A 27,807-nucleotide genomic window follows, 5' to 3' on the forward strand; every position below is an offset into this window, starting at 1 on the left:
CCCGTCCTGTTCCCCGTCCTGTTCCCCGTCCTGTGCTCCGTCCTGTGCTCCGTCCTGTGCTCCGTCCTGTTCCCCGTCCTGTTCCCCGTCCTGTTCCCCATCCTGTTCCCCGTCCTGTGCCCCGTCCTGTTCTCCGTCCTGTTCCCCGTCCTGTTCCCCGTCCTGTTCCCCGTCCTGTTCCCCGTCCTGTGCTCCGTCCTGTTCTCCGTCCTGTGCTCCGTCCTGTTCTCCGTCCTGTTCCCCGTCCTGTGCTCCGTCCTGTGCTCCGTCCTGTTCCCCGTCCTGTTCCCCGTCCTGTTCCCCGTCCTGTTCCCCGTCCTGTTCTCCGTCCTGTTCCCCGTCCTGTTCTCCGTCCTGTGCTCCGTCCTGTTCCCCGTCCTGTTCCCCGTCCTGTTCCCCGTCCTGTTCCCCGTCCTGTTCCCCGTCCTGTGCCCCGTCCTGTTCCCCGTCCTGTTCCCCGTCCTGTTCCCCGTCCTGTTCCCCGTCCTCTTCCCCGTCCTGTGCGCCGTCCTGTGCGCCGGCTCCGCCTCCTTTCGTTACAAGGACCCGCCAGCAGATAAACCCAGGCCAGGGCAGCAGGGTCTCACTGCGGCATCACTACCCACCCAACGGAACGGCAGAAATGGGAGACAGACCGACAGGCGGGCAGGACCGAGGCAGAGCCACGGGCACCTCACACGCACCGCTCAGGGGCACGATCTGGGCTCGCGAAGGTCCTGGCTCTTCAATAATTACTTCATTCTTTTTTCTTAAAGAAATACATTTTTATTGCTTTCAGAGAGGAAGGGAGAGGGAGAGAGAAACATCCATGATGAGAGAATCATGGATTGGCCGCCTCCTGCACACCCCACACTGGGGATCGAGCCCGCAACCCGGGCCTGTGCCCTTGACCTGAATTGAACCTGGGACCTCCTGGTTCCTAGGTCGAGGCTCACCCCCTGAGCCACACCGGCCGGACCAGGGTCCCGGCCTTTGATGTGGGTGCTGACACATGGACGGAGAGCCATCCAGCTGGACACTGGGGATTCGTGCGTAAACGCGAACACGACGTCCGTGTGGAATAGAATCTCACCGCCGAGCCCTGGCCGGTGTGGCTCAGCGGATAGACCGTCGGCCTGCGGGCTGAGGGGTCCCGGGTTCATATCCGGCCAAGGGCACGTGCCTGGGTTGCAGGCTTGATCCCCAGTAGGGGTTGTGCAGGAGGCAGCCGATCCATGATTCTCATCATTGATGTTTCTCTCTCTCTCTCCATCTCTATTCCTCTCTGAAATCAATAAAAAATATATTAAAAAAATAAAATCTCACCGCCGGGTCTCACGTTTCCATTTATTTTTCGATTACATGTGGACAGACAGTTTTTTACAGGATCGCGTCAAACCAACCATGGTCCGTCACCCAAATTTCACACACGCCATTCAAAAAACAAACAAAAAAAAACTCCGAGGGCCCCACGCACACGTCGCCTCACACGTCACACCCTCTGTTCATCAGGCATTGCCACTGCATACGTGTACCCTTCTCTCCAGCTGTCCTGACAATTAGAACATCTCGGCTTTTACATGCAAATCTCCGTAGCACAATATACACGGAGTGGCCAGATGATGATGATCTCTGAACGCATAATAATCTGGCCACTCAGTGTGTATATTATATATATATATATATATGTGTGTATATATATATATATATATGTGTGTGTGTATATATATATATATATATATATATATATATATATATATATATATATTAGAGGCCTGGTGCATGAATTCGTGCATGGGTGGGGTCCAGCCAGCCTGGCCAGGGGGAGGGGACATGGGCGGTTGGCCGGCCTGCCTGCTGGTCGAACTCCTGGTGGAGGGGACCATTTGCATATTAGCCTTTTATTCTATAAGATAGACACGGAGTGGCCAGATTATTATGCATTCAGAGATCATCATCATCTGGCCACTCAGTGTGTATGTATTTAAAAAAAAGAAGAAGAAAGAAGAAGAAGAAGGAGAAGGAGAAGGAGAAGGAGAAGGAGAAGGAGAAGGAGAAGGAGAGGAGAAGGAGGAGAAGGAGAAGGAGAAGGAGAAGGAGAAGAAGAAGAGGAGAAGAGGAGGAGGAGGAGGAGGAGGAGGGGGAGGAAGAAGAAGGAGGAGGAGGAGGAGGAGGAGGAGGAGGAGGAGGAGGAGGAGGAGAGGCCTGGGGGATTATGGGAAATTTTTTTTGGCATTTCTGTAAGGCAGGGCTCCGAGCCGATTCAGACCAGAAGAGAGGACAGGATGTGAATTTAACCGTCGCCTGAGGGTGTCTGCTTTCAAACGAACCCCTTAAATCATGTCGGGATGTTCTTTTTTTCTTCCTTTAATGCAGGGAAATGAGGTGGATTTTGATTATGTAGGGATTTTAGGCTCAGGCACAAGAAGTTACACTTTCTTTCTTTTTTTAATATATATTTTATTGATTTTTTTACAGAGAGGAAGGGAGAGGGGGAGTTTGAAACATCCATGAGAGAGAAACATCCATCAGCTGCCTCCTGCACACACCCCACTGGGGATGAGCCCGCAACCAAGGTACATGCCCTTGACCGGAATCGAACCCGGGACCCTTCAGTCTGCAGGTCGATGCTCTATCCACTGAGCCACACCGGTCAGGGCAAGAAGTTACACTTTCTGTGGAGATGCTTGAGCGTGAGGTGGCAGGTGGCTTTGAGGGCAGAGCGGGGGCCGGGCCCGGTCACCCCGGGGGCTCACGGAGGCCAGTGTGACGGGCTGGGCTGGATTCGTCCTGCCCATGAGGGAGCTAGAGAGAGTCGGGGTCCAGGGCAATGAGGCTGCAAAGAGCTTGGGGGGCAATGGAGAGAGAGAGCCCCCAACCGCGAGCTTCCCCGTCTCCAGGTCCCACAGGACCAGGATCTCCGGCCACGGCCGAGGCTGGGACCTGGAACCACACAGACTCGGGGCCGCAGGCCGAGGACACCCCTCCCGGGAACCCATCTTGCCTGGGTCTCTCCCCATCTGGTTTCCGGGGGGCGTTACCTGTCCGACACGTGCCCAGGACGTGGCGATGATGTTGAGTTCATTTAAAAGCGATACTGACCCTGCCCTGGCCTGTGCGGCTCAGTGGATAGAGTGTCAACCTGTGGACTGAAGGCTTCCAGGTTTGATTCCAGTCAAGGGCACATGCCCGGGTTGTGGGCTCGATCCCCATTTGGGGGCGTGCAGGAGGCAGCTGATGCTCTCTCATCATGGATGTTTCTCTCTCTCCCTCTCCCTTCCTCTCTGACATCGATCAAAATGTAATTTAAAAAGAATAATATAGCCCTGACCGGTGTGGCTCAGTGGATAGAGCGTCGGCCTGTGGACTGAAGGGTCCCAGGTTCGATTCCGGTCAAGGGCATGGACCTTGGTTGCAGGCACATCCCCAGTAGGAGGTGTGCAGGAGGCAGCTGATCGATGTTTCTCTCATCGATGTTTCTAACTCTCTCTCCCCCTTCCTTTCTGTAAAAAATCAATAAAATATATTTTTAAAAAAAGAATAATATACACTAATAAAAGAGAAAGATGCAAATTGACCGTACCTTCATGATGCCCACCAGCCAGTCAGGAGTGAGTATGCAAATTAACCCAACAAAGATGGCGGATTAATTTGCATACGCAGGTGCCCAGCAGCTGGGGGCGAGACGGGACCTTGCATCATCACCATGGTGACAATGCAGGTGTCCCACACCGCCCCAGCCGCTCCGGGCCTCTGGGCAGCGTGGGAAGGCAGAAAGGTGACTCTGGCCGGAGCGAAGGCAGTGCCGGCAGCCAGGGGAAGGAGGGCCCGTTCTGGCACGAATCTTCTAGTAAATAAATAAAACACTCATTGGTCATGACTATAAAAAAGGAAAAAAAAGCTATACTGACCCTGGCCAGTTTGCTCAGTGGTTAGAGCACCAGCCCACGGACCACAGGGTGTCGGGTTCGATTCCCGGTCATAAGCAGTTACACTTTCTTTTTTTTTTTTTAATATATATATTTTATTGATTTTTTTACAGAAAGGAAGGGAGAGGGAGAGAGGTAGAAACATCAGTGAGAGAGAAACATACATCGGTCGGTTGCAGGTTCCCCAGCCCCGGTCGGGGCACGTGCAGGAGGCAACCCATCGACGTGTTTCTCTCCCATCGATGCTTCTCTCTCTCTTCTCCTCCTCCCTCCCTTTCACTCTGTCTAGAAACCAATGAGCAGCGGGGGGGAAATAGTCTTCTGTGAGGATTTAAAAAAAAAAGGAAAAAAAGCTCTACTGGGCTTGGAGCAAAACTCTGTTGCTCTGACGGCCTCCCCAGATCCCAAAAGGGTAAGAGAGAATCCCACAGGGTCCCTTCGCTCCCCCGCATCGTGGGACAGGGCTCAGGGTCACGCCCCCTCCCTGGGCAGCCAGGCACCTGGCCAGACGGGGTGCACAAGGCAACGTCTCCCCCCGGGCAGGGCCGTGCGGGTTCGGTCCGCCCCGAGATCCGACCGGCAGGCGAGGAATCCAGTTGGGATCTGACGAGATTTTTCTCACTCTGGGTACACGCATCTCCACTTCCCCGCACATCACGGAGCAGGAGGGCGGACACCGCCCGTGTCCGACGTTCAGGGGTCTCGTCTGTGGTGCCGGGGACGACGGAGGGGCGGGGACGCCGGAGAGAGCTGGCCAGAGGACAGTGGGTGGCAGCTCCCGACCCCCGGGGCCGTAGAGGGCGCCTGGGAAGGCACATGAGCGTTTCTTTAATTACTGTCGGCTGAATCCAGCGGCGTCGGCAGAGCCACGGCCTGGAAACACACCTTGCCAGAGGCAGGAGTGTTGTCAGCCTGACCTTCAGCTCAGGTGCCAGGGGGTGGGTTTTGTTATTTAAATCCAGCCAAGCACCAGGAATGCACATCATCTCCTTTGTCTTGACTTTTTGGTAAAACTTCCTGGTTTTTTTGCTGTATAAAATAAACACTCTGTATGGGCTCGGAATCCCTGTCCCTGTCCCTGTCCATGTCAGAGGAGGACAGTGGTCCCACCCGACCCCAGCATTCCCTACTGTGTTTGTGTCTGTCTCTTTCATTTTCTCAATCCCCAGCTGCCCCTACTCGGGAACCGGACCGCTCTCTAGCCCCGCTGGACACGCAAAAGAGAGAAATAGGTCCACGGGGCCATACCTACTTCCTCTTTGGTGTGAAAAATAAACCAACACAAAACCCAACAACAACCTGATTTAATGTGCCCAACCCCAAACCGGGCCTCCAAACCACTAAACTTCCGGCGACAGAGAGCGATAGATAGATTGTGTTGAGTGACACGCCGCAGTCTCCCGTCTCGGTCACCGCGGAGAAAACCCCAGACCTGGACGGGTGCCCTGCAGGCCTCCCGAAATGCAGGCTCCCCCTCAGGTCCGAGGGCAGCGTCCCCGCCTGGCCAACAGCACCACGTGTCCCGTCTCCCCCGACGACGGCGGGCCTCGGAGTCGGATGCAGCGGCTGAGCGTGATCCCGGAGGTTTGGGGGGGGCTGGATGCCGGGCCCCTGAGGCTCGAAGAGCCGAGATGTCTTCCTGGCGTCTCTGTCGGGATCTGGGTGATTATCGGACAGCTGGTTCCTGTCCAGCACTGACTTCGGGGCTCAAACGCTGAGAGGGGTGCCGGTGCGTCCAAGCCCGCTCCGCCGGGGTGGTGGGGGGGAGAACGGAGGCGGGACAGAGAAGGCGACAAACCACAGTGGGTGCTGAGACAGACAGACATAGAGATGGGCGGGTACGCAGCTACGGAGCGGTTACCGTTGGCACGGCGGGCCAGTGTCCAGAACCCCAGACCAGGGCCTGGGGCAGGCGGGGGGAGGCTGAGACGGCCCAGCGTCTCCATCACGGCATCGACAAAAGCTTGCAAAGCCCCTGGACATGGCGCGCGGAGGCCGCGGCTGACGGCCAGAACGCCGAGGTCTCGCCATCGCGTCTACCCTTCAAGGCACAAGGACAAGGCCCAAACCCCTCATCCCGGAGCAAGAGCAGAGTGAGGGGGCCACCAGGAGACAGGGAATCGGGGAGCGGAGCCCCACAGCCAAGCAGGAAGGGGGGACCCCGGGGGAGGGGGAGGGAGGGGCCATGATTTCCACACGTGGGCCTCCCACTGTCCGAGGTCTCGCAGCACCCCCTGCACCCGTGGGGCGGCCTGCATTGCCTGGCCTGTCCCCTGGCCCGTGGAGCAGAGAGGAGGGTGCTTTGTGCGTGCCACACCCCATCGGGCCATTGGCTCTCCTTCCCGCCGTGGGCAGCAGGCAGAGGCCCGAGGCTCCCGGGAAAGATCCGCGGTGAACTCCGTAGCGGCCACGGGAGGGCGGGCGGGAGTGCATGTCGTAGCCCTTGATGAACATCAGCCGAGAAGGGTCGTGCCCTGCGAACACCCCCTTGGCCTCCCCTGCAGGCCTCTGGGGCTGTGGGGACCGCAGAGCGCCCGCCCTCCTTACTCTGCTCCCTCACTCCCAGCCCCCCACCCCCCGCCGAGGGCAGGCGTTCGCCATCCCCACCAGGAAACGCCATCAAAACGGAAAGCATCGAATCCATGTTCCCGCCTTTTTTTTTTTTTTCCTTCTAATTCCATTTGTATTGCTGGCAGTTTGTTCCAATCGTTCGGCAGGAAACGCCATTGCACGTCTACAAACACATCCGTGAGCCCCAGCCGGTGTGGCTCCATGGATAGAGCGCCGGCCTGCAGACCCAAGGGTCCCGGGTTCGATTCCGGTCAAGGCCATGTACCTGGGTTGCAGGCTCCTCCCCAGCCCGGGCCCCGGTCAGGGCGCGTGCAGGAGGCGAACCATCGATGTGTCTCTCTCCCACCGATGTTTCTCTCTGTCTCTCCCTCTCCCTTCCACTCTCCTTAAAAATCAATGGGAAAATATCCTGGGGGGAGGATTCAAAAATAAATAAAGCGTATCCGCTGTCACGCCATCGGAGGCTCCCGGGCAGGGGACGTCGGGGCGGGGCGCCAGCCTCCTGAGGATCCGGGTCTGGTCTCGGCCTCAGCCGCCCGCGGCCACGCGCCACGCGGTTGCAGACTGTGGAGGAGGACGTGGGGGGGCCCGGGGCCCGCTCAGGACTTCATCGTGCACAGGGGCACCACAATGACCAGGATGACCGTGCAGGCGGCCGCCGCCACCAGCGCCGCCAGCTTGCAGACCCGGGCCCTGCGGAACTCGGCCTCCTTGCGCTTCAGGAGGGAGTCGTAGCCCGGCGTGTAAATGTCCTCCATCCAGTACTCCAGGTGGTTCGGGTTCAGGGACTCCTGCGTCTGAAAGGGAAGAGGAGACGTCAGAGACACGGCGGCTCCCTGCACCCAGGTCACAGCCGCCCTGACCGCCGGCCTCCCGGCGCACCTGGCCCCCCCCCCCCCGTTGCCCCCGGCCCCTGCCGACGCGGCCCACACGGGCCACGCACCTGCTCTTCCCTGACTGCAATGTCGTCATGTTGTTTTTTAATGATTTCAGAGAGGAACGGAGAGGGAGAGAGAGAAACATCCACGAGGAGAGAGAATCATGGATCAGCTGCCTCCTGCACGCCCCCCACTGGGGTTCAAGCCCGCAACCTGGGCAGGTGCCCTTGACCAGGAATCGAACCCTGACCTCCTGGTTCCTAGGTCGAAGCTCCACCCCTGAGCCACGCCGGCCGGGCAGTGCCATCATGTTTGACCCACATGACCGCTGGGTCGTCGGTGTATAAGGGAGCAAAACAGGGCCAAGGAGCCCTGACTGGTGTGGCTCAGTGGATAGAGCGTCGGCCTGCGAACGAAAGGGTCCCGGGTTCGATTCCGGTCAAGGGCATGTACCTTGGTTGCGGGCACATCCCCAGTAGGAGGTGTGCAGGAGGCAGCTGATGGATGTTTCTCTCTCATCGGTGTTTCTAATGCTCTATCCCTCTCCCTTCCTCTCTGTAAAAAATCAATAAAATTTTTTTTAAAATGTCCTCAAAAAAAACGGCCGAAGAACATGAGACTGAAATTCAAGGGCACACGCCCCAGGACAGGCTGGTTCCACTGCAGGGCGAGCAGGGGGCCCCTGAGAAGGGAGATGTCTCAAGCAAGGCTATCGGTCCGGCCGGTGTGGCTGAGTGGTTGAGTGTCGACCTAGGAACCAGGAGGTCAGGGTTCGATTCCCGGTCAGGGCACATGCCCGGGGTTGTGGGCTCGATCCCCAGTGGGGGGCGTGCAGGAGGCAGCTGATCCATGATTCTCTCTCATCACTGATGTCTCTCTCTCTCTCTCCCCCTTCCTCTCTGAAATCAATAAAAATCCTCTCCTATCTAATAAAAGCCCAGCGACCGAAAGGCGGAATGACCAGAACAACCAGCCGACCGGTCGTCCAGTTGCTATGACGCGAACTGACCACAGTGGGAGCGCCGCTTGGCTGACCGGATAACCGGCACTCCCACAGCAGGCCAATCCCCACAGGCCACGCCCCGCACCAGGGCACGAATCCCGTGCACCGGGCCTCTAGGATTTTATAAAGAGGAAGAAAGTGCCGAAACCGGTTTGGCTCAGTGGATAGAGCGTCGGCCTGCGGATGGAAGGGTCCCGGGTTTGATTCCGGTCAAGGGCATGGACCTTGGTTGCGGGCACATCCCCAGTAGGGAGTGTGCAGGAGGCAGCTAATGGATGTCTCTCTCTCATCGATGTTTCTAACTCTCTTTCCCTCTCCTTCCTCTCTGTAAAAATCAATGAATTATATTTTTTTTAAAAAAAAAGAAGAACGTGGACACTTGAAAATGGATGCGTCGTTAGTGGGTCCCCGAGGCCTGGGCTCCCTGAGCTGCCGAGCTCTCCTGCGTCGGCCCAGCTCCGCTTGTTAGAACACGTGTCTTCACGCTTGCGCCGAGGCCGCCCTCCCCAGCTCTGCCCTCCCCGGGGCCTGGGCTTTGTCTACCCCCCTGGGCAGTTTCACAGACGCTCAGAGGGAGAGATGGACCCAGGACGGGCAGGTTTTGCTGGCGTGAAGTGGCTGACACGCCCTCAGAGGTGCGGGGGAGGGGGGGAGGCTAGAGGCTCAGCCCTCCCCGCTGGGCCCCTGGGAACCAGGCTCCGGCCCCGGAGGATGGAGCAGGCAGCCACCTGCTTCCCGGGCCCCCCCCCCGCCCCGGCCGGCCCCCGAGGGGAACGGTGTGTGAACCCCACATCCGATGTGTGTTTTTCCCATCCAACCCCGCCAGAAGGCAATCGGCTTCCTTCCGTAATTATGCACGCTTTATGGGCTGCGAGCCAGCCTGGGGAATAAAATATTTTAAATTAGGTTTCTCACTGGCTGCTCGCTCTAACGACGCCGAGGCCTTCAGGGGGCCCTGGCGAGCGCACTCGGTTCTCATCGGGCCTCCCCAGCACCGGAGAGGGAACAGGGCCTGCACCTGCCCCGGCGCCCGCAGGTGGGCCCCGGAGACACCCCGAAGGTGGTCCAGATGCTGACGGGGCCCTGTGATGGGCCTGCATTTCTGAGCCTCGCTGCCCGGGGAGCTGCTTCTGCATATTTTGTGCAGCCGGCTGCACACTTTTAAGTCACATCACCTAAAGCGCTCGACTCCGAAGATCTATGTTTTCTTTAATTCATTTTTTTAAAAATATATTTGTATTGATTTCAGAGAGGAAGGGAGAGGGAGAGAGAGAGAGGAACATCAGTGATGAGAGAGAACCATGGATCGGCTGCCCCCTGCACGCCCCACACTGGGGATGGAGCCCGCCACCCGGGCATGTGCCCTGACCGGGAATCGAACCCTGGTTCCTGGGCTGATGCTCCATCACTGAGCCACGCCGGCTGGGCCTGCGGTGACCAGCAGGGACATAGGCAGACGGTGTAGCTGCCATCAAAATGAGCGAGCAGAGCCCAGCCCTGCCTGTGGGCGGACAGACAGCATGCCCTCCAGGCACACCCGCCCTCACAGGCCCGGGTGGCCCTTACCTGGGGCTACCCGGGGCTGCTGCGTGGGGAAACGCCGTCCATGGCTTGGCCCCCACCACATGCTTACCCCATGTGCTACGGAGGGAGGGAGGGAGAAACCAGCTTGTATCGCATGCGACAGTTTGGCTCCGGTCTGCCGAGCAGATACGAGCACCTTGGTGCGGAGCCAGAGCCGTGAACGTGTCCTTAGCAAGTCAGAAGGTCAAGGCCAGCAGATCAGCGAGGCATCCTCACGGCTACGTGTTTGCAAACACGTAAAAAAACAGCAGCTACAGCCCTGGCCGGTGTGGCTCAGTGGATAGAGCGTCGGCCTGCGGACTGAAAGGTCCTGGGTTCAATTCCGGTCAAGGGCACATGCCTGGGTTATGGGCTCGATCCCCAGTGGGGGGCGTGCAGGAGGCAGCCGATCCATGATTCTCTCTCAACATGGATGTTTCTCTCTCTCTCTCCCTCACCCTTCCTCTCTGAAATCAATAAGAATATATTTTTTAAAAAAACACAGCAGCTACGTGTTTGCAAACCCGCTTGTTAAACTCTCTGCTCAGGCCGAAACCAGTTTGGCTCAGTGGATAGAGCGTCGGCCTGCGGATGGAAGGGTCCCAGGTTCGATTCCGGTCAAGGGCATGTACCTTGGTTGCGGGCACATCCCCAGTGGGGGGCGTGCAGGAGGCAGCCGATCCATGATTCTCTCTCAGCGTGGATGTTTCTCTCTCTCTCTCCCTCTCCCTTCCTCTCTGAAAAGTATCAATAAAATATATTAAAAATAAATAAATAAATAAACTCTCTGCTCAGAATTCCAGGGCGGGCCCGGGAGCTGGAGGCCCAGCGCACAGGCAGGTCTGGGCCCCCGTGGTCCGTTCCTGCATCTGGAGGGCGTGGCACCCCCTCTCCCCAGTCCCCCATTCCCCACCCCCCGCGGCCCGGATGCTCACCTGCAGGTCCAGGGCCGCGAGCTTGCCCCTGTCCTCGCCGGCCCAGGAGGGCTGGCCCCGCCTCACCTCCGCCAGGTCGGTCAGCCGCATGTCTGTGTACAGCGGGTTGCTCTTCAGGGGGGCCTTGAGCGAGGCGGGGTAGGGGTGCGGGCTGAACACCTGCTCCACCAGGAAGTCCCTGGGCGGCTTGGGCCGGCGGTGCTGCGGGGGGACGTCGTACTGCCTGTCCGCCTGCGGGGGGCACAGCGAGGGCGGGTCTCACGGGGGGCCGGGCAGCCGCCAGCTCTGCCTCCCTCGGCCCCACGCATCCCATGGGCATCAGATGGCAGCACGCAGGGATCCCCGCGCCGACGGAGAGCGGTCCTACTGGGAGCGAGCATTTCTGTGCCAGGGAGACACGGCCTCATCCAAGCCTCCCAGCACCCCTGCCCTCTCCAACCGCCTCCCCGTGGCCAGGGAAGGAGACGGAGCCCAGAGGGGCCCAGCGACTGGCCCCAGGGCGCACAGCAGCCAGGGGTGAAGCTGGTCTCAGCCTGGTCGCCTGGCTTCAGGGAACCTTGGCAGAACCCTGACTCACCGAGCCAGGGGCGTGGCCTCACCAAGCAGGGGGCGGGGCCTCACCAAGCAGGGGGCGGGGCCTCACTGAGCTGCACTGAGCTGGGGGCGGGGCCTCACCAAGCAGGGGGCGGGGCCTCACCAAGCAGGGGGCGGGGCCTCACTGAGCTGCACTGAGCTGGGGGCGGGGCCTCACCAAGCAGGGGGCGGGGCCTCACTGAGCTGCACTGAGCTGGGGGCGGGGCCTCACTGAGCTGCACTGAGCTGGGGGCGGGGCCTCACCAAGCCAGGGCGGGGCCCACACTGAGCCAGGAGTGGGGGCCTCACTGAGTTGGGGGCGGGGCTGCACGAGGTTGGGGCTGGGGCCTACACCGAGATGGGGCGGGGCCTCACTAAGCTGGGGGCGGGGCCCACACCAACTTTTCTAGCAACTTGTCCCTGGTACTGGGGTAACAGACGTGGCCTTTCCCGCCAGGAGCTTGCGCACACGTGGGGGCCTCCAGTGACTTTCAGAGACATCTGCGTGACCTTGGAGGTGTGGACAGCAGTGGGGGTGGGAAGGTGCCCAGCACAGCGGGCGCCCCTTTCGCTCTCGGTCCCCGAGGTGCGTGGGCACCAGGGACTCTGTCCTCGGTGGAGCCTGTTACCGCTGGGCCTTCGGATACTTCCTCATTCTAACTCTAGGCCCTCAGTTCCCAACAGAATGCCGCCGCCTCCAGGGAGTCCTCCTTGATGCACCAACACTGGGTCCGTGCCCACCATGTCACTCCTGTGCCATGGGACGTGGACAGAGACCCGTGGTCAGCACTGTCCGGGGAACTGTACCCCGTTTGCCCATCCGTCTCCTCCGGGAGGGCTCTGTCTGCCTTTTAACCCCTGACTCCAGCAAAATCGCTCCACGGAGCAGCAGTGTGTGTGCGTGTGTGCGGCTGACACCTGGGCTGGGGGCAGCACAGCACCCCATCCCCACACCCCCGCACCCCCGCCCTCCAGACCCCCCCAAAACAGGACCCACAGGCTCTGGAATACAGACGAGGGTTAATACTGAGATGGGACACTGGTGCGGAGACAGCGGGGACTTCTCTCAACCCAAACAGGCAGATGAGGTTGCCTCTTGCGTCCTAACTCATCAGCTTCGAGCGTCTTCTAAGAGGCTCCAGTGATGTTATTAATTCTGCTCATTCCCGCAACCCAGCCTTCACCCGGCCATCACTGAGCTGCACTGAGCCGGGGGCGGGGCCTCACTGAGCCGGGGGCGGGGCCTCACCAAGCTGGGGGCGGGGCCTCACTGAGCTGGGGGTGGGGCCTCACTGAGCTGGGGTGGGGCCTCACTGAGCCAGGGGCAGGGCCCACACTGAGCTGGAGGCGTGGCCTCAGCAAGCCAGGGGCGGGGCCTCAATGAGCCGGGGATGGGGCCTCACCAAGCAGGGGCAGGGCCCACACGGAGCTGGAGGCGGGGCCTCACAAGCCAGGGGCGGAACCTCACTGAGCCAGGGGCGTGGCCTCACCAAGCAGGGGCAGGGCCCACACTGAACCGGGGGCGGAGCCTCCCTCACCAAGCCCGGGGCCTCACTGAACCAGGGGCGGGGCCTCACCAAGTTGGGGGCGGGGCTGCACAAGGCTGGGGGGGGGGCCTACACAGAGATGGAGCAGGGCCTCGCCAAGCCAGGGGCGGGGCCTCACCGAGTTGTGGGCGTGGCCTCATAAGCTGGGGCCTATGCCAGCAGCCCCCACCTCCACCATCACATCACAGTCCTCCGAGGGTCCTGCTCAGGGCCCAACCAGCATTATCTCAGTTCATCCTCTCAACAGCATCCTGCGGCTGAATCCATCATCCCCACTCCCATCAGAGAGGGTGAGACACTGACCCAGGGTCACACAGCCGTCAGTGGGACGGCTGGGATTTGAACCTCACTTCTTTTTTTTCTATTTAATATACAGTACTTTTATTGCCCCAACTGGTGTGGCTCAGTGGATAGAGCGTCGGCCTGTGGACTGAAGGGTCCCGGGTTCGATTCCGGTCAAGGGCATGTACCTTGGTTGCGGGCACATCCCCAGTAGGAGGTGTGCAGGAGGCAGCTGATGGATGTTTCTGACTCTCTATCCCTCTCCCTTCCTCTCTGTAAAAAAAAAAAAAAAAAAAAAAATCAATAAAAATATATTTTTTTAAATGTATATATACTTTTATTGATTTTAGAGTGAAAAGAATGGAGAGGGAGAGAGAGAGAGAAACATCCATGATGAGAGAGAATCACGGATCGGCTGCCTCTCGCACACCGCACACTGCGGATCGAGCCCGCCACCCGGGCACGCGCCCTGACCTGGAATCGAACCGTGACCTCCTGGTTCGTAGGTCGACGCTCAATCCCTCAGCCACGCCGGCTGGGCTGAACCTGACTGCTAAGGAGGGACGCTTACCTGCCTCACCGCTCCTGCCCCAGGAGCCTGCGTGCTGACTTGGCAGTCGGTGTACACATCATGGTTTTTACCCACACGTTTGAACCTACCATCTGAGCTAAGAGGACTGAGGGCCCAGACCAACAGTCACCCCTTGGGGAGATCTCAGAGGCTGAAGCGTTAAGAGGCCCCGAGGGGAACACGGGACCCAGGTCCCAGGAGGGGGCGTGCAGGAGGCTGATCTAGAACTCTCTCTCATCATGGATGTTTCTCTCTCTCTCTCCCTTCCTCTCTGAAATCAATAAAAAAAATATTTATTTATTTATTGTTAATTCTCCCCTGAGGATATTTTCCCATTGATTTTAGAGAGAGTGGGAAGAGAAACATCGATGTGAGAGAAACACATCGATGGGTTGCCCCCTGCACGCACCCCAACCAGGGCCCAGGCCAGGGTACGTGCCCTTGACCGGAATCGAACCTGGGACCCTGTGGTCCGCAGGCCGACGCTCTATCCACTGAGCCACACCAGCCAGGGCTTTAAAAATATATATATTTGTATATATATGTTTTTTAAAGGAGCGCCATGCATGTACCGAAGTTCACAAAGGGACACTTTAACGTCACCACCCTCGTGTTCTTTGCCCGCGTCCTCCTGTTTCCTTGGGGACTGTGCCTGTCCCGCCGCTTCCTCCCCCTGTTCTGCGAGGATCTGGGCTCCCACACGTGGGGGGTCGCTGCACCAGCTCCTCCCAGCTGACGCCGGCTGCCCGCCCGCCCGCCTGGGCTCTGCCCTCTGCCCTGACTGGGAAGCCCACCCAACTGGGGGGGAACAGCTGGAGGGAGGGCCCGGAGGCCGGCACAGGCACCCCGCCGCGCCCGGGGCCACGCGAGCTGGCTTCCATTACCTCTTTCGGCTTCCGACGCCAGCCCTTGCTCTCCCCGGGGCCTCGGTCTCTGGCCTCCTCCTCCTCCTCCTCGTCCAGGCTCAGGCGGTGGGTGTAGGTGATGGTGCGCCAGTCCCTGGGCGAGTTGGAGATGCTGGCGATTTTGGACTCGGTGGCGCTGTTCTCCTCCGTCAGCGACCGGGAGGACGGCCTGGCGAAGAGGCTCCGCTTCAGCGCCTTGACACGGAGGCTCTCGCTGGCCTCGGAGCAGCACCAGTCGGCGCCCCCGCCGTCCGCTCTGGGTCCACCCCGGGAGCCGCTGTGGGCCCGGAACCCCCGGGGGGAGGCGCTCTCGTCCGACGGGGCCCCGCTGGTCAGGGAGTTCAGGTCCGCCTGCCCCCTCGCCTTCTCGGGCGGCTGCATCTTCCGATCCAGCTGATTCAGTTTGCCCAGCACCTGGGCGACCTCGTCGCGGACCCCCGACAGCGACTCCAGCTTGCGTTCGATCTCGCCGATCCTGAGCACCAGCTTGCAGACGCTGGTCTTCAGCTCCTCTTCGGAGCGGGGGCCGCGGTCGGGCCCCCGCTTGCCCTTTTCTCCTTGGCTGCCGGGGAGCTCGCCAGCCAGCTTGGGGGCGGCTGCTCCTACCTTGCCGCCGCGCTCCGGGGAGCTGTCGCCGTCCGACCTGGGCAGCTGGGACAGGGACCCCGTGCTGTCGCAGCAGGAGGAGTGGATCACCCCCGTGGAGCCGCTGAGGCTCATGTCGTCCAGGAAGCGGAAAATGTCGCTGATGTCGTCGCTGACGATCTCCGAGTCGTCGTCCGACGGCCTCGCGGCGGCAGCGGCGGCAGCCTTGGCGTGCCTGTCCCCGTACGGGGCCTGCAGGTCCTGGTGTGGCTGGGGCTCCAGCACCGGCTGCTCCGTCTGGGTGCCCACACTGCTGGTGTCGGAGCTAAGCTGCCCGCTGATGCTCTTGTCCTTGACCTTCTTCCCCGGCTCCCGCTCCTCCAGGCCGACGACGGGGGACGCGGCCTCTGGGGCGTCGAGCCCGTTGGCGGCGGCCGCGTAGCCCGCAGGGAGCAGGGGCTGCTGCTCCGCCGTCGTCGGGGCGAGGTAAGCGGGGCGCTGGTCCCGGGCCGGGAAGCCGGGCGCCTGGCTGCAGGGGCTGGGGTAACGCTGCAGCTTCTCGTAGGACGGGTTCCTGCGGAAGGAGGACCGTTCAGCGTCGGCGGGGACTTCGGCGTTCAGGCTCCAGCTCTTGGCCGGCCAGGGCGTCGGCCTGCCCGGCCTGCCCCCCGGGGAACGCCCGGTGTCGGGGGTCCCCATCGCGGGCGTGGGCCCGAAATACGTGGACGCCTGCAGGTCGTCCAGGCTCTCATGCTTGGCCCGCCTCCGGTCGGGGACCGGGGAGTACACCGCGGCGGCCGCGTTCAGGTACCGGCTGCTGTAGGGCACGTCGAAGCTGTGATTCAAGAAGGGGGTCTTGGGGGGCTGCTTCCGGCTCTGGGGGTCCCCGTGCCCCGTCTCGGCCTCGTCGGCGGGGCCCACCACGCCGGGGGACACGGCCAGGAGGTTGTGGAAGTCTTCCTTGAAGATGGTCCTTTTCTGGAGGCAGGACCGGACCCCAAAGGGCTCCTCGTCGTCCTCGGTGGCCACGAAGGTCCCCTGGACGGCCCCCGGCGGCCCGGGCAGCGAGTCTTGATCCGAGACGGACTCGCTGTCCAGGGTCATGGGGAAGTAGGTCCTTTGCATCTCACAGGGCTGCGGGCTGGCCACCGCGTACGGGGCCGGGGCCAGGGCCTGCAGCCGGTCCAGCGAGGCGGCCCGGGCCTTGGCCTCCTTGCCGACGCCCAGCAGGAAATTGGGCTCGGAGGCGGGTACGAACGGCGGGCAATCGGTGCAGTCCACCTCCCGGCACGGGGCGGGGAAGGCCTGGCCGAACGGCCCCCGGGCCAGCTCGCAGCCCAGCGGCTCGCAGACCTCCGTGTCCTCGGGCCGGCAGGAGTCACGGGCCGCCTCCGTAGGGAGCGCCTCGGGCCGGCCGGCAGCGGCGGGCAGCTTGTCCCTGGCCGCGCCCCCCGTCATCTGGATGAGGTTGAAGATGGTGATGATCTCAGCCGCCACCATGACCTTCTTGGACTGCTGGCTGCTGCCCCGGCACTTGATCTTGTCCTTCAACAAGGTGGCGGGGAAGCTGGGGTCCAGGCAGGCCGTGTAGAAGAGCGCGCTGCGCAGCCGGGCCAGCTGCGGCAGGTCGAAGCGGGCGCACAGCGACCTGCACAGGTCCTGGTAGGAGACGTGGCTGCGCTTGCTGTCCAGCTCCTCCAGGATCTTCACCAGGAACAGGGAGGTGTCCTGACCGGCCTCCATGGCTCAGGACGCCGGAGGCTCGCCGCCGGCACGGAGCCTTCCAGCCAGTTCTACAGCGACAGCATCGGAAAAAAGGGGGGGGGGTGCGGGGGGGGCGAGGAGAGGGTTATTACCACCAGCGGAGTTTTAAGTCAAGCTTGTTGACAACCACATAAAGAAATGCTAGGGCCCGGCCGGCGTGGCTCCGTGGTGGAGCGTCGACCTAGGAACCAGGAGGTCAGGGTTCGAATCCCGGTCAGGACACATGCCCGGGTTGCGGGCTCCATCCCCAGTAGGGGGGGTCGTGCAGGGGGCAGCCGATCCACGATTCTCCCTCATCATGGATGTTTCTCTCCCCCTCTCCCTTCCTCTCTGACATCAATAAAAAATGTATTTTTAAAAAAAGAGCCCTAACCGGTGTGGCTCAGTGGGTAGAGCGTCGGCCTGCCGATGGAAGGGTCCCGGGTTCGATTCCGGTCAAGGGCATGGACCTTGGTTGCGGGCACATCCCCAGTGGGGAGTGTGCAGGAGGCAGCTGATGGATGTTTCTCTCTCATCGATGTTTCTAACTCTCTCTCCCTCTCACTTCCTCTCTGTAAAAAATCAATAAAATGTATTAAAAAAAAAAACAACCCTGGGACCCTAGCCCTGGCTGGTGTGGCTCAGTGGATAGAGCGTCAACCTGCAGACTGAAGGGTCCCGGGTTCGGTTCCTGGTCAGGACACGTGCCTGGGTTGCGGGCTCCATCCCCAGTGGGGGGCGTGCAGGAGGCAGCTGATTGATGTTTCTCTCTCATCGATGTTTCTAACTCTCTCTCCCTCTCCCTTCCTCTCTGTAAAAAAATCAATAAAATATATTTTTTAAAAAAATGCTAGGGCCCGGCCAGCATGGCTCAGTGGTCGAGCATTGACCTAGGAACCAGGAGGTCAGGGTTCGATTCCCAGTCAGGGCACGTGCCCGGGTTGTGGGCTCCATCCCCAATAGGGGGGGGGGGGGCATGCAGGAGGCAGCCGATCCAGGATTCTCTCTCATCATGGATGTTTCTCTCTCTCTCTCTCCCGCTCCCTTCCTCCCTGAAATCAACAGAAATATGTGTTTTATCAAAGTGCTGCAAATACGTCTCTTCGGCGTGGCGTGCAGTAGAAAAACCAGCAATAACCTTCGCATCCAGTTGGTTACGTAACATTGTAGTCCGTGGAGATGCTGGAACGCCAGGCCGCGTTCCTGAGTCACGTTGCAGGAACAGAGTGATTGGCAGGTTTGATCTTTACTGAAGTGAAAAAGCACGCCACCAGATGACGTATTGTCATACCAGTGGCCCGGTGCATGAAATTCGTGCACTTGGGGGGGGGGGTGGATCCCCCAGCCTGGCCTGTGCCCTGTCACAGTGTGGGAGCCCCACAATCCATCGTCCCAAAGAGGTAGGGCCTGCCCACCCATCCAGGGCTCCTCGATCGATTGCCCCAAAGAGGTAGGCCGGAGCCAGGGGAGGCCTGCAGACCCCCGGGGCCTGGCCCTCCGTGGAGGCCTCCCTCTGAGCGCGCCTACCTAACCCCGGTCGCGGCCCCACCCCCGTCCCCGACGCTGCGTGGCCCCGCCCACCCGCGCCTGCTGTGCCTGTCGCCTGCTGAGCAGTCTTGACATTACGGCGTCCCGGACAATTGGCATATTCCTCTATTATTATATCAGAGGACCGTTGCACGATATTCGTGCAAGAATAGGCCTTCCTGCCCTGACCGGTGTGGCTCAGTGGATAGAGCGTCGGCCTGCGGACTGAAGGGTCCCAGGTTCGATTCCAGTCAAGGGTATGTACCTTGGTTGCGGGCACATCCCCAGTGGGGAGTGTGCAAGAGGCAGCTAAATCGATGTTCCTAACTCTCTATACCTCTCCTTTCCTCTCTGGAAAAAATCAATAAAAAAGAAAAAGAAAAAAAAAAAAAGAATAGGCCTTCCTTCCCCTGGCTTCATTCCCGGCCGCCTGGGAGCCGCCAAGTCCCCGCTCCCGGGCCGCCAAGTCCCTGCTCCCGGGCCGCCAAGTCCCCGCTCCCGGCCGGAGCACCGCTCCTGTACCTCCCTCCACTCCCCTCCCTCCCCCTCATAGCAGGCGTCCCGCCCGCCCATCACTCCGTGCCTGATTATGCAAATTAACCTGCCATCTTTGCCGGGTTAATTTCCATACTTACTCCTGATTGGCTGTTGGTGTAGCGGAGGTATGGTCAATTTACATGTTTCTCTATTATTAGGTAAGATAGGACGTCACACGATCTCTTTCTATGTATGTAAACACACACTCCCTCCCCACTGAAACACTAACAGTAATTGTCCCTGCGTGCTTTCTTCTTCCTTCCGGGTCCGCATTACTTAAAAGTTCTGATTTTGGCTGAAACCGGTGTGGCTCAGTGGATAGAGCGTCGGCCTGCGGACTGAAAGGTCCCAGGTTTGGTTCCGGTCAAAGGCATGTACCTTGGTTGTGGGCACATCCCCAGTAGGGAGTTGTGCAGGAGGCAGCTGATGGATGTTTCTCTCTCATCGATGTTTCTAGCTCTCTATCCCTCTCCCTCCCTCTCTGTAAAAAATCAATAAAATATATTTTAAAATGAAATCAAGAGGCGAGGGTTGGTAGGCAAATGCCAGCGATGGAAACTTAGGGGAAGTCAACTGTCACCTCCCCGCTCGCGTTTTCTCACCCAGAAAAGGAACGTACCAACTCTCCCTCCGAGGGTCACTAACGGGGTCAAAGGGAACATCCGTTCATTCCTTAGAAAAAGGTGCGTTTTGTAACTGGCACGTGCACGGTTTCAGCTCATAGAAATCAGACGAGAAAAACGTCCCCCGTGAGCCTATATTCTGGGTGGGGAGGGAGACACCTCTGTCCCCAGGGCCGACGCACTAGCCACTGAGCCACACCAGCCAGGGCTATGTTTCGTTTTAAGTTACTTCCATTTCAGTGAAAAAGCCACACACGTATTCTCGATCCCGCGTGCGGCCCCCTTATCCCAGGGTGGGACTGTGTGGTCTCCACGCCTTCTGGGAGAGTGTTGAGCGTCCATTGTTGTGTTTCCCAAACTGGGGGTCCACGGAACCCTGGGGCTCCACGGGTTCCGTCTAGAGAGGATAGAGTTTGAGGAATGAAGGAAAACTGGCGGACGCAGAGGTTTGATCCGATTCTCCAGGGCATCTCCCCCTCCCCCCGCTCCCCTCCTCCCTCCCTCCCCTGGAAGTCGGATAAAGTCATCCTCTGTTCTGCCCAGTTCAGTTGCCCCCCCACACCCAGGCGACCCATCCGGGTCATTCCAGAGGTTTGCGTTGTATCCGTTTCCCGCTGCTGCTCTAACAAAGGGGCCCGAACACAGCGGCTCAAAGCCACGCCGACCGATCACGTTCGGGTGGGAGGGGGCAGACGACCCTAGGGGCGCCTGGGTTCGCGTCGGGGTGTCGGCCGGACCGGACCGCCGTGCCTTCCGGAGGCTCCGGGGCAGATCCGTTTCCTGGCCTTTTCCAGTTCCCCGAGGCGGCGTTCCGTGGCCCCGCAGCCCCTTCCCTGACCTTCAAGGCCAGGGATCCCCTCGCTCCCTCTCCCACTCCACCTCCTCTTCCCAGTTCCCAGACGTGGGGTTCCCCTGGGCCCAGCGGATAACCCAGCATCACCCACCCCGTCTCCACGCCCTTAACTTCACCACATCCCCAAAGTCTCCTTCGCCTTGGCAGCTCACGCGGGCATCGCTGGGGGCCCGTGCTCTGCCAGCCACAGGGGCCTTCGCCAGGGGAGGGGTAGCGAGGCCCCCTACCTGTCCTCGCAGTCCAGCAGACCTGCCCGGGGCCCCGGTCCACCAAGGGCACAGCTCTGCCCTCATCGCTCAGCTCACACCTGGCTCATCCAGCCCATCGGGGCAGGACCTCTGTCCACGGACAGCAGCCACGGGGTGGGATCTGGTGATGCTCCCACGACTCCCCCCTGGACCATCATCCCGAGATCCAGCCTGGAACTCAGGGCGGGTCCTCCTTCCCATGATTCCCAGTTGAGCCTCCCGGTGCCGAAGGGCAGCAGAGAACCAAGTCCCACCCTCGTTTAGACGCCGTCTCTCAGCAGAGTGTCTTGCGGAGTGTCTTCTAATCGGGTGCGTTTCCTTGGGGCCTCGCGAGCCATCCAGAGCGGGGTCCCGCGGGCCACGGGGCCGACGGGGAGGGGCAGACCCCCACCCGGTCTGCCCTGACAGAAGCGTCCCCGTGGCAACGGGATGCAGGAACAGATCCCCTCCCACTGCCCACACCCATCACTGCGCACTCCCCACCCCACACCTACTCTGATGATGCCTCTCTTTTTTTAAAAAAATATTTTTATAGATTTCAGAGAGGGAGCGAGAGGGAGAGAGAGGGAGAAACATCCATGAGGAGAGAGAATCACGGATCGGCTGCCTCCTGCACGACCCCCACTGGGGATCAAGCCCGCAACCCGGGCCGGTGCCCTTGACCGGGAATCAAACCATGACCTCCTGCCCTGGCTGGTGTGGCTCGGTGGATAGAGCGTCGGCCTGCAGACCAAAGGGTCCCAGGTTCGATTCCGGTCAAGGGCACATGCCTAGATTGCAGGCTCGGTCCAACCTGCAGGAGGCAGCCGATCCATGATTCCCTCTCATCATTGATGTCTCTATCTCTCTCTTCCTCTCTGAAATCAATAAAAATATTTTTTAAAAAAAAACAAAAACAAAAACGTGACCTCCCGGTTCATAGGTCGAAACTCAACCACTGAGCCACGCCGTCTGTCCGAGCTGACTCTCCATTCTCTCCCGCTGAGCCCCGAGACAGGTCCTGGCCCCCCGTGTCTCTCGGTTGGCCTCCCCCCCTGCCCCCCCCCCCGGTTGTTTGTCCGCCCTCCAGGCTCCCCCGGAGTTCTACACGGAGTGGCCAGATGATGATGATCTCTGAACGCATAACCTGGCCACTCCGTGTCTATCCTATAGAATAAAAGGCTAATATGCATATGGTCCCCTCGACCAGGAGTTCGACCAGCAGGCAGGCCGGCCAACCGCCCATGTCCCCTCCCCCTGGCCAGGCTGGCCGGACCCCACCCATGCACGAATTCATGCACCGGGCCTCTAATATATATATACACACACTGAGTGGCCAGATGACTATGCGTTCAGAGATCCTCATCATCTGGCCGCTCGGTGTATGCACCCACAGTCTCCTTTGGTCTGTTGACCTTTTCGGGGTTATTTTCTCAGCTGTGTTTATCTGCATCTCCTCCGGTCACCAGAAGACTCGCATGGTCAGCCTCCTGCACCAGACATTTCTTGCTTGAAACCCCAGGCTCAGCACAGCGGCTGCAGGGTGGCGATCACTGCCCACGTTCCCCCCCCCCCCGGGCACACAGCCCCCGGCACGGGAAGGGCATGGCGGAGGCCAGGACGCCGGGGGCGTGCACGCCGAGGGAGACACACAGTAGGGATATTGGCGTTGGCCAGCCGAGAGCTTCTGCAATCTGTTCTCACAGGCGAACCAGCGGCAAAGGCTGTCGGGAGCCCGCAGGGGGCTGGGGGCGTGGGGTGGTGCTCAGAGCACGGGGAGCATCGGACAGTCGTGGTGTCCAACAAATCACTCTCTAAGGATGGAGTCTGGGGCGGGGAACGGGGGAACGGGGGAGCGGGGGACGGGTGGGGGGGCCGCGTGCACAAGCGTGCAGTCCATTCAGCAGGCAGTTCTCTGAGCTGGCTACAGACGAAGGCCCTCGTTCTAAGTCCAAGCTCCCAGAGCAATTCATTTTATTTTATTTTTTAAATATTTTTTTATTGATGTCAGAGAGGAAGGGAGAGGGAGCGAGAGAGAAACATCCATGAGGAGAGAGTCATGGGTCGGCTGCCTCCTGCACACCGCCCTCTGTGGATCGAGCCCGCAACCCTGGCGTGTGCCCTTGACCGGGAATCGAACCCAGGACCCTTCAGTCCAAAGCCAGACGCTCTATCCACTGAGCCACACTGGCCAGGGCTATTTTATTTTTTTAATATATGTTTATTGATGTCAGAGAGGAAACGAGAGGGAAAGGGAGAGAGAAACATCCATGAGGAGAGAGAGTCATGGGTCGGCTGCCTCCTGCACGCCCCCCTCTGTGGATCGAGCCCGCAACCCGGGCATGTGCCCTTGACCGGGAATCGAACCCTGACCTCCTGGTCCACAGGTCGACGCTCAACCCCTGAGCCACGCCGGCCAGGCCCCTCTTCTTTCTCTCTTTCATTTGCACCGAGCCTGCCGGTCGGCTCCACCATCTAAGACCCACAAGCCCGTGGGGAAGGCCCTCAGGGGGGTTAGGTACACGGTCACAGAAGGACGTGGGACCTCGCCCCAGCCAGTTGGAGAAGAGACGCGACCGCGTGGCTGGGACCAGCACGGAGCAGCCCCCGCCCCCTCCTTCTGTGGGCGCACCCCCCCTCCCGCCCCCCGCCGACAGCCCCAGAGCCGGACCGACAACACCGCTTCCTGCTCCCCATGTGTCCAGGTTCCAGGAAGGACGTATTTGGGGGATCCCCGGGGGAGAAACCCCCAGACGGGTTCTGTGTGCTGTGGAGAGAGGCAGGCAGGCAGGCACCTCCCCGTCACGGGAACATAGATTTCCCATGGACTACCAAAGAGTTAATCAACGCCAAGTCCCATCAATTTTGCATCCGGCAGGGCAGGAGAGAGAAGGTGGCATTATATATGTAAACCCCAGCGAGGGCTCCCGCCGACAAAGAACCCTTTGTCTGCCTTCCAAGTGTTAAGGGCCACATCACTCCCTCGCCAAACTCATCAGAAATGCAAATAAACAGATGGAGTGTCTCTCCCTCTCTCTCTCAGGCGACTGACATTTACGATACCAGGCCCCAGAGCTCCACGAACCTCTCAGACACACGCACAGCCGAAACCGGACTGTGTTTATCAGACACGGAAGACTTTCCCTGCAGGCCCCAGCCGCCTAAGAAAAACCTCGACGTGCGCTCTTTCCGCGGACCCCCCTCCTTCTCCCGCTCCACGTCCCTCGGATAAACAAGAAAGCCAGCGACAGGGGCGTGCACCTGTCCCTACCAAACCGGGCGGCCTACTCCCTCTGACCCCCTTCTCTCTTCTTTCTTTCTTTTTTTAAAAAAAATATATTTTAAATATATCGAACCTGGGACCCTTGAGTCCAAAGCCGGATGCTCTATCCACTGAGCCAAACCGGCCAGGGCTATTTTATTTTTTTAATATATTTTTATTGATGTCAGAGAGGAAGGGAGAAGGAGAGAGAGAGAGAAACATCCATGATGAGAGAGAATCATGGATCGGCTGCCTCCTGCACGCCCCCCAACTGGGGACCGAGCCCGCAACCTGGGCATGTGCCCTGACCAGGATTCGAACCCTGACCTCCTGGTTCCTAGGTCGATGCTCCACCACTGAGCCACGCCGGCCGGGTCCCCTCATTTCAACAGGGCCCCAGACACTGCTGCCAGCCCCCCAGTGAGCCAGCCGTCTTTTCGTCGTAAAAGACCTCGTGTAGCCACGGCATCCGCTGGCTTCTCTCCCTGCAGGCCAGGCTCCATCCAAGCCGGTGGCCACGGACAGGGGAACGAGGGAGGGACACCTACCCACCGTCCGTCTCCACCCCTCCACCCGGGAGAGGGGGTATCGGCAGCAGCTTGTTTGCTGGAGAAAGGGGTGCCCCGCGGGCCGCATCCGTGTCTGCCAGGCTGCCCCTGGCACACACCCGCAGAGCCAGCCACAGCCCACAGCCATGGGCCCTGCCACCTCCCAGCCACCACACCCATCCTGGAGAGCAAGGGTCTGAAGCCCTCGATGGAATTTTACTGAGTCCCTACTGAAGGGGGGGGGGCCTGAGCCTGCGACCGCCCCCCCCCCCAAAAAAAATGTGGACTCACAGTTTAACCCTCTGAGGTCTTGCCGCAGAACAAGGCCACACGGAGCGGGGGGTCACGGTTAAACCCCTCAGATGCCACCCGAAGCCCCAGCACCCCACGGAAGCTGGTGAGGGGTGGCTGTGGGGGCTGGGCAGCCCCAGGGAGCAGGCGGGCAGGTGGGGGATGCCCGGGATGGACAGCAGAAGAGGGCACCCCTTGGTGGGCAAGGCCGGCCTGTGGTTCCCGGAGGGTGGTGTTGAGCGTCCCATCTCCTCAGTAGGAACCACGCTCCGGCCCTGGCTGGTGTGGCTCAGTGGATAGAGCGTCGGCCTGCGGACTGAAGGGTCCCGGGTTCGATTCCGGTCAAGGGCACAGGCCTGGGTTGTGGGCTCGATCCCCAGTGTGGGGCGTGCAGGAGGCAGCCGATCCATGATCCTCTCTCATCAGGGATGTTTCTATCTCTCTCTCCCTCTCCCTTCCTCTCTCTGAAATCAATAAAAATATATTTTAAAAAAGAAGAAGAAAAGAAAGAAGAAGAAGAAGGAAGAAGAAGCCCTAACCAGTGTGGCTCAGTGGATAGAGCCTCGGCCTGTGGACTGAAGGGTCCCGGGTTCGATTCCGATCAAGGGCATGTACCTTGGTTGCGGGCACATCCCCAGTAGGGGGCGTGCAGGAGGCAGCTGATGGATGTTTCTAACTCTCTATCCCTCTCCGTTCCTCTCTGTAAAAAATCAATAAAATATATTTTTTTTAAAAAAACAACCACGCTCCGGTTTCATGGGGACGCAACTGAAAATCTTTCCTGGAGACCCGGATGGCCCTGGCTGGTGTTGCTCAGTGGATAGAGCATCGGCCTGCGGACGGAAGGGTCCCGGGTTCGATTCCCGGTCAAGGGCATGTACCTGGATGGCAGGTTCCCCAGCCCTGGTGAAGGCGCGTGCAGGAGGCAACCCATCGATGAGTCTCTCTCTCTCATCGATGTTTCTCTCTGCCTCTCCCTCTCTCTTCCACTCTCTCTAAAACTCAATGGGAAAATATCCTCGGGGCGAGGATTCACCAAAACAAAAACAAAAACAAAAAACAAAAACAAAAAAACAAAAAAAGGAGACCTGCCGCCTCCCCCCCCAACCCCCCCCTCCCCCAAGTCCTGGGGTTTGTCCACTTTCCATCTGACTCTGCGCCTCCGGTGAGTCAGGCCCTTTGTACCCACAGCTGGTCTCCTTAACCCTCCACCTACCGTGTTCCCGACGCGAATTTTTAGCCACGAAAACTTGCCCCGCGCTGCATGCTCCCTTCCCCCCGTTTCTCTCCCCCAACCCCTGATCGGTCCACCGGCTTGGCTCAGCCCTCCACCCCCAAAAGGGCCCAGCGATCCAGCCCCCAGCGCTCCGTGCCCAGGGAGCGCGGGGGGGGGGGCGCATTGGCACACACACACCGCGCCCCCCCCCCCGCGCGCGCCCCACTCCCCGCCCTCCCTCCCCGGCTCCGAAGTTACCTCCTCGGCTCCCGGAGCAGCCCCGCGGGTGGGTCTCCGCGCCTCTCCCGCCGTGTTCACGCCGCCTCGGATGGGCGCCTCCGGGAGGCTCCGAGCCAGCGGGTCCCCGACTCCGGGCAGCCGGGTCCCGGGTGCGGTATAGCCGCTGCCGCCCGCCCGCCCGGGGCTGGGGCGGCTCTGCGCTCACCTGCGCGCCACCCCCCAGGCTGCGGCCGGGGCGGGGCGTGCCGGCGGGCTCCTCCCGGGCGGGGGGCAGCCTGCACCGGCGCGCTTGGCGCCGGGCTGGCGGCGCCCCCGGGAAGTGGCCTCGGTCCCCGGGCGGCCCCGGCTCCGGGCTTTGTGTCTGCTCCGCCCGCACCGCCGCGTCACGGGCTCCGGGGCAGCGAGCGGCGAGGGCCGGGGAACCCGCAGCGGAGAGCCAGGCTCGGCCTCTCCATCACCCCCCCGCCTGGCGCGCAGGCTGGCGGGGCGCACCGGCAGGGACTGCGCGCCCCGGGGACCGGAGGGGCGGGCCGGGGCCAGAGGGGCGGGCCCGGGAGGGGTGCCCCGCCGGAGGCTGCAGCCTGGAGGGTGTGAGCGGGCGCCGCCGAGGCCCCGTCCGCGGTCCCGGGTGGAGGCGAGGCTGCGCGCTGGAGGGAGCGCGGCCGGAGCGGCCAGCAGGGCTCGCATCCCTCCCGCGCTCTGCGCTGAAGGTGACTGCGGCCCCCAGCGGCCGAGCAGGGGCGCGCCGTGTCCTCGCCTCCCTTCCCGGGCGCGCTGGGCTCGTCCTCCCCGGCCCCGGCCTCCGCTCCGCAGCCCTTTGTCAGGCGGGTCAGGTGGTCCCTTCGACCCTTGGTTGTCCCTCTGGGCTGGCCTCGGCTGACACGGTCCCAGATTGGAGAGGTGGGCGGTCAGCGAACACCCCTTCCCCAAACGCGCACAGATACGCACGCCCTCACACTCACACCCCAAGACTAGCACGGGACTGATGGGTACAAGGACCAGAACCGAGGCCTCTCGCCGGCACCCTGCGCACCGCAGTGGGGCCCCAACCTCCCCGGACCCCGTCCCTGCGGCCGGAAGAGCGAGCTCCCACAAATGGCACCTGGGCCCCCCTCCTTAAGAATCAGGCAGTTGCACGCGCAGGGGACGCATCGCAAAAGAAAAAAGAAAAAGAAAAAAAACAGCGAGGGGCGGAACAGGACTGCGGAGGAGCCTACCTTGGGGGGCACAGAGCGCTGCCCGCCCGGGTCCCTGGCTTTCCGGGGGGTGCAGTCCAGCCGCCAGCCCGAGGCGGCGATCGATCGCTACCTGTGGTCGGAGCAGGGCCCCGGGGGGACGCGCTCCGTCCCAGCCTCCCGCCTCCACGTGCTGCCTGGCTGTGGCTGTGGCTGTGGCTGTGGCTGTGGCTGGCAACACCGG

The 27,807-nt window shown here is 60.7% G+C and overlaps 1 protein-coding gene across 1 annotated transcript; it reads right to left on the reverse strand.

Annotated features, from left to right (window-relative positions):
* Positions 1 to 3,606: 3,606 nt before the first annotated feature.
* On the reverse strand, positions 3,607 to 27,024 carry MINAR1 (membrane integral NOTCH2 associated receptor 1). The gene is made up of 4 exons (XM_080651714.1): positions 26,407 to 27,024; positions 14,716 to 17,114; positions 10,859 to 11,089; positions 3,607 to 7,276 (listed from the first exon to the last, which is right to left on the reverse strand). Exons 2-4 carry the CDS (start codon positions 17,062 to 17,064, stop codon positions 7,079 to 7,081), a joined length of 2,778 nt encoding a protein of 925 aa, XP_080507840.1. The 5' UTR covers positions 17,065 to 17,114; positions 26,407 to 27,024; the 3' UTR covers positions 3,607 to 7,078.
* Between the last annotated feature and the right edge of the window lie 783 nt (positions 27,025 to 27,807).

Source organism: Plecotus auritus (assembly GCF_963455305.1).
Source record: "Plecotus auritus genome assembly, chromosome: 15".
Taxonomy (NCBI): Eukaryota; Metazoa; Chordata; class Mammalia; order Chiroptera; family Vespertilionidae; genus Plecotus; species Plecotus auritus.